Source organism: Austrofundulus limnaeus, unplaced genomic scaffold (assembly GCF_001266775.1).
Source record: "Austrofundulus limnaeus strain Quisiro unplaced genomic scaffold, Austrofundulus_limnaeus-1.0 Scaffold231, whole genome shotgun sequence".
Taxonomy (NCBI): Eukaryota; Metazoa; Chordata; class Actinopteri; order Cyprinodontiformes; family Rivulidae; genus Austrofundulus; species Austrofundulus limnaeus.
The window spans coordinates 585,922-592,417 of NW_013952633.1; the positions used below are offsets into that span (position 1 = coordinate 585,922).

Below are 6,496 nucleotides of genomic sequence, written 5' to 3' on the forward strand. Positions count from 1 at the left end.
CAGATTTATTTAAAATATGGTCATTTAGCTCCCATCTTTTATTCTAAGCTTTGCCTTCTATTGAAATGTTAACACCTTAAGCTTTTTTGTGAAGGCATTGTCCACATATACCTGATCTACAAACCTATAAGCAAGGTAAGGATGACCACAGTAATAAGTGTTTAGTGGCTGACTAAACACCAACAATTTATGATTCATGGAGTTAAAGCACTTGACACATTCCTTTTGGCTTCCTTGTGAGCAAAATCTTTTATGGCTGCTTGGTAAMCACAGGGTTCTATTTTTAAGGTCAGAGTAGAGTATCAGAACAATGAGCAACCTTAAAAATTTATTTCATCGGGAGCTGCAGACTGTTTTCCACACAGGAGCGAGGTTAAAAGTGGCACCTAAATTTAACCACGTGTGGGTGTGAGTGAGAGCCAGTATTCCGGCTACTGTTCTTTTGTTTGTGTTGACCACATTCTTGTGCCGTTACTTTCTAATTTTATGTCATTTGTGGATTTGTGAATGGCCTCTGAAAACTGGTCATAAATCCATCATAAGGAAGGCTGTGCTTAACCAAAAAACACAGCTTGACTGAGTCAACAAGCAAGGACATTCAACAGGCAGATGGTGTATTTTTGAGATGAAAGATGTTGATTACGCATCTGTTTCAATTTGAGACCACAAAAGTACAATATTGGTTTTGCTAGTACAAAAATATAATAATAACTGTCCTATTATGCAGAATGTGATGACAACGTAGCATTTTAAAGTCTTAAATACCTTCCAAGGATGTTACTGAAAAGTATTAATTCAGAAAATAAAAAGATGAAGCTGTGGTACCTCAGTGAGCTCCATGATGTCGTCGTCCTCTCCTTCCTCTCTATTGTCTTCAATTTCCTCCATGACCTCAGCATTGGCCTCAGCCACCAGCTCCAACAGAGGACGGTTCGACGTCGCCGTTTTCACAAAAGGGTGCTGTGGACACAGGGAGTGAGGAGTCTTTCAAGCAAAATATGGGTCAAACTAAACACGAAATGCATTTCTGACACACAAACACTTTTTTGTGTTCAACATTAACCTTTTTTATTTTGCTTTGTATTCATGGCTTTATCCGTCCGTGTCACGTGCTGCTTGTACAAAGAGCAACTAAAACCAAAAGTCTTTACAAGATGTTTGTCTTTACCACAAAAGAGTAATTGCCTGAGGCCAGTGAGTAACATCTGACAAAAATTACCTGATTCACGCCACAATATTTTAAAATTGTTGGTCGATTTTTGAAACCTGAGGGACCTCACACACGACGATTAAAAAAAATCATAGATATAACAGGTTTGGTCCTACAGTGTGTGGCGTACAGTCAAACATCTAAGACCACATGCCAAACAAATTTTACTCAGACATTCAGATGTCAGATGGGAAATCTCACAAAACCTCTCAAGATCAAATGTGAGTTCAGAGTAAATAAACATGTCAAATGAGGAAGAAGCAATGGCGATATTTGTGGAAAAAACAAAACTAAAAGACGTCTCTGATGTTCTGTGCACTTTCCTGTGCCCCATGGCAGTTGTTTTGTCTTCTGTATTTTGGATTCCCTTGCATGTTTCTGTTACCTCATTTTCTGACTGACTACACAAACARCTTGTTTGCCCTTGGTGAACACCACACAAGTATACTGGGCCAAGACAATCCAACATGTTGAATCTCCCTGATTTGAGGTAGAAGCAGTCGCAACATCCTTCTGAGTCGACTAGATCACACTTGACATACCACACACAGCAGGAATATGTCTCAAGATTATCTTTAGAGTCATCATGACAATTGGGGTGTCCTTAAGATTGTCATAAGGGCAAAATTAGGTCAAAAATCTGCCCAATTATCTTCTCGTGTGAACCAAACTTAATACATTTAAAAAGACAATTTACTAGTGGAAGAACAGGGGAGAAAGAGAAACGTGATGCTTTAACTTCAGGGGAAACACTTTGCCACCTGCAAAGTCCGGAAGAGCTCCAACAATAGTAGCTACACAATACAACTTTCCCTTCTCAGTTTAAAATGGCACTTAAYAGGAGCTGAAAGAAACACAACCAAATAAAAAGGTGAGTGCCGCATAGATAAAATGCTGGTCATCCATTATTCAGATGTTTTGCACTGTGAGTAATTTAATTGGAACAGCTGACAAAGGGGAAAGGCTGAACAGGGCAGGACCATGAAATGTGTAGAAGTCAGTGTGTGTGTGTGAGCAGAGATGTTTATGTGCAGGCTGCTGTCCTAAAGGACCGCATTAGGCTTCAGCTCTTAGCTTCTCAAATGACAAAGAGCAGACAGCTAATRCCTAATGGGCAGTTTGCATGCCGAGTCTTGTTTAAAAGAATGAAGACCTGATGCAACATATGACACTACCTGGACCATTCGGTTTTTAGGCGTGAATTGAGACAAAAGTGTACATAAAATCTGTATCGCAAAAGTTCATTGAATCATTTTTATGGCTTTAGCACAGTAGTCTACAGCCCTGGTCTTTGAGGGCCACTGTCCTGCATGTTCATAATCATTCACAATCATCTGCTTGGAGTTTTTTTGTTTTGCTTCTTTAGACACATTTCTGGTCCGCAGAGTCCAGCCAATTACAGTGCACTGATGGGAAGGCTTTAAAAATGTAGCAATCAGTTCAAATTATTGCTGTCTCCTCCCCGCTCTCTGTACAATCTGTAAATTCTATTTTCTCCAACTTACAGTTCTGCCACTGCAAAGTGGCTGCCGCAGAAACAAAACTGGGCTTAGTCTATTTGTAGCAGAAGCAAGGAAATTCTATCAGATGAAAAGGTAAATCGAGTAGGCACAGTTTTGTCAAAAACTAGCCATATTCTCTTTTTTACTAACAATAGATCAGCTGTGGATCGCTGTGGTCTTAAGCTACKTTTATACTTTCAATAAGACGTGCAAAAGCGGTTTGTTGATTGCACTATTTCAGAGAGTCTTTTTCCTGACCGAGTATAAATGTGCTGCAGACGCGGTGGCCATAAATTATCATAAATTCTCCCTCTGCTCATATAAAGTATACCCACGAAGTTCAKACCAATCACACGCTCCGAGCCGCAACGTCCGAGTCTCGGGGTGCTTACTGGGAGCAATGTATAGGACAGCTGTCACCGGGGGATCGCAGTGGGAGTGCAGACGGAAGTTGCACAACTTTTTGTCACTCAGTGGGTGATAAAAGAAGTGCAACAAGAAGTATAAAACAGCCTTATATTGTCTTATTTTTTCTGTCTTTTGGTTTGTTTCATGGTGTCTGGACTCAAGGATTGAGTATTTGTCATGCATGGTGTGAAATTTTAAATGCAAACAACATGATCCAGTGTGTTGCAAGACCAGGAAGCTTACAATGAGTGATGGGCAAAGAAACGTGCATTATGTCAAGACAGAAAGTGTTCAGTTCTCACGTCTTTGAGGAGAGTGTCAGAGGTTAACAGTATTAACTCAAAAGTTCAAAATATGGGATTTTTATGTCGCACTACTGGATGATCACATAAAATATCGCTTTAAACAATTTGGACTTTACTGCTGCAAGTTAGTACTATCAAAGAATTATTTCATTACTGACATCAAAAGCTACAAAAGAAGAGGAAAAAAAACGTGCTATAAAACTATGTGGGAGGAGAAGCTGCTCACAGTGTAATGTGCACTAAGTCCTCCAGATGTTCTGCAGCCAGCCAAACAACCAAGTGACTGATACTGAGTCATGTTGTTCTGTAAACAGTCTCTACAGGAAGACACTCGAGTCTTCCTCCTTTTATTACCCTCGATCTTATTGATCTTAGTTTAGTCTGCAGACACAATGACTCGTATTTTTTTTTATTTAGTCAGTGCTATTTCAACAGCTGTTCACTTCAGTGAATACCTGCACTGCAAAGTATGAAATCAAACCTGTTGCACAGACATGTGATGTAAGTTTAAGTTAGGTTCRCCATCATCATCTTACATCCACCGCACAGCAGAATGAAAGGCTTCCATTGTCAAAATATCTACAGACATTGGGGGCAACAGGCATGATAAACATCTAAAACGTCCTACAGAGCACCAAAACCAGACCGCGCCCATCCCTTCCCCCACTTAACCTCTATCCAGCAGGTTTGGGATTCAGATTTTCATTTTCTAATTGACATACAGTCGCTTGCTGAGGGTGGTCCCAGCATGCTATTGGCTGAAAGTTGGAATGTAAATAGTTGGCATTCCCTCAGCTGTGGGATACAGACAGGAAACTGTGCCTCTGAGTTTTAATAGATGGTACTTGTTGTATAATCCACACCCAGTTTACAGCTTCTCTGATTTTTTTTTCTTTTTCCTGACTCAAGATCATAGCACTTCTGCATTACTTAAATATCGGCATTCCTAAAAATAAAACACACCATGAACTATTTTGGTACCTGAAAGGAAACATTTGAGTTTTTCTCCAACATTGTCCCCAACATGAATTTAGGCAGATCTGTTAGGGAATCAAGGGTTTTATAATCACATACTTTTCTTCTCTCTAAAACATGAAAGGCAGTCTCTTTACAACTGACATAATTATGTAGCCTGATGTCCCGTTCTCTACTTTTTATTATCATTTAATTATTTTATTTACATTCATGTTCTCTCCAGGGAACAGTAAGCTTTTCCCCAGAACAAATCATTTTCTTCAGGTTTTAAACTACAACATTAAAGTGCCTGTGACCTACATATCCTTCAAATACAAAAAGTCAAAGGAAACATATTTATATTTAAGAAACTTGATAATAATTCACATGATTCTACCCATTTTGTCACATAACTAACATGTTTATTTTGAATTTAGCTTAACCAAAATGAAATAGGAAGTGACATCAAATGGGAACTCTTTATGAAATGAAACTGCATAATTTTTGTTCATTAAAACAATTTTGTTTTAACTCTGACTTTTCATCTCTCTGATATTGACTTAAAATAATCTAAGGAAACCTCAGATTTTTCCCTACAGTCTGTTTTATTTGTTGTAGCAATGCTCTGTTCACATGCAGACATTCCCCTTTGGCATCACTTCCTGTTCCCTAACGTGCAAATATCTCAACTGTTCATCTCAGGGGTGAGATTTTTATTTTTTGGTCGATGTGTTTTTAATGTTATCTTTCCAATAATGCATTCCAATTTATTCCAAACATTTTGTGTCTGAGGCACTTTCATTTTAATGACAAAAAAAAAAGAAAGAAAGRATCAATCTGTGTTTCATGATGTGTCAAAGTGCAACACAACAAGATAATCTCTAGTTTGTAATTACATACAGCAGCTCTTACCTCTAAGAGTTGTGATGCAGTTGGACGAGTTTCTGGGTTTCTGTCCAAAGCTTTCCTCAAGAAATCGTTAAAATCCTTTGACCTTGGAMAAACGTGAAACACAATTTCATTTTAACAAAAAAAGAAAAAAAAAGAAGTGCAGAAAGGATGAAGGGATGAAAAAACTGCTAAATAATAACATTTTGAACAAACATTTCTGGATATGGGATGTTGGATCTCGGTGCACATCTGTGTTTTATAAAACCATAACTTCCAGCAGGAACGATGACTCAGCAATCTATCCCCTGATAACTTTGCTTTTGCAGCAATAAATTCGCTCCAAAGGAACATTAACATTAAAGTTGATAGCAAGAGTTACAGTTTGGAATTTGGTCAAGTCATGACTTTCTGCTACGTTGCTGTTGTACTTTTGGGAAAATAATAATTTCCAGGTGGAGAAAGGAAAGGACAATCTGACACATAGGATAATTAGAATGTATTGTACACAAAATGTGCAAAAATTTAGTGAGAAAATTAAACTTCAAAGATTTAAGATGATGTTAGCTTTCACATTGTAGAATGAATTATGCAGTCCTATTTTTTTCTTCTCCCTTGGAGTTTTCAACCAACRTTCAAAATCCTCACCATTTGTATGGCTGTTCCAGGGTGGGAGGTTCAGACTTTGCGATCTTCAGGAGGACCCTCATGGGGTTGAGTTCATGGTGTGGGGGCTCGATCTGTGCAAGCTCAATCAGAGTAATTCCTAAAGACCAGATGTCAGCYTTGTAATCATACGGAGCATCCTTTGTTGTCTCACACATCACCACCTCTGGAGCCATCCTGGGACAAGCAAAATTCTGWTTAATTAATGTATTTAGATGTCTGTGTAGAATCCTAAAAATAATAATGAAAACTTGCTATTTTAGCTTTGTTTATGTATTGTGTGTATGAAAAAAAAAGCTTCAGGTGTGTGTGGCAAATAATTTCAGAGGATAAAACATAATAAAACAGAAAAAAAGAGAACATGTTTGCTATAAAAAGCAAATCATAAAGTCTGTCCTTTTCAAAACATCTGTATTATGTAACATAACACAAACATGTCTCTTATCAATCTATGCTGGTGCTCATATCAGCCATCACTGATGGATGATAAGTTTCAGTTAATGGTTAACTAGCTTCAGCCATGATTAGTTTGTTGTTGTGGAATACTGATTATGTATCACCTG

The 6,496-nt window shown here is 38.1% G+C and overlaps 1 protein-coding gene across 1 annotated transcript in view; it reads right to left on the reverse strand.

The window, feature by feature from the left end:
- Positions 1 to 6,496, reverse strand: part of stk10 (serine/threonine kinase 10) — a gene marked incomplete at its 5' end in the record, with an annotated part of 43,865 nt that overhangs the window by 11,116 nt on the left and 26,253 nt on the right. Inside the window, 3 exon segments of the mRNA XM_014019794.1 lie at positions 826 to 960; positions 5,292 to 5,373; positions 5,916 to 6,110. Of these exon segments, the coding sequence (XP_013875248.1) occupies positions 826 to 960; positions 5,292 to 5,373; positions 5,916 to 6,110 (412 nt within the window).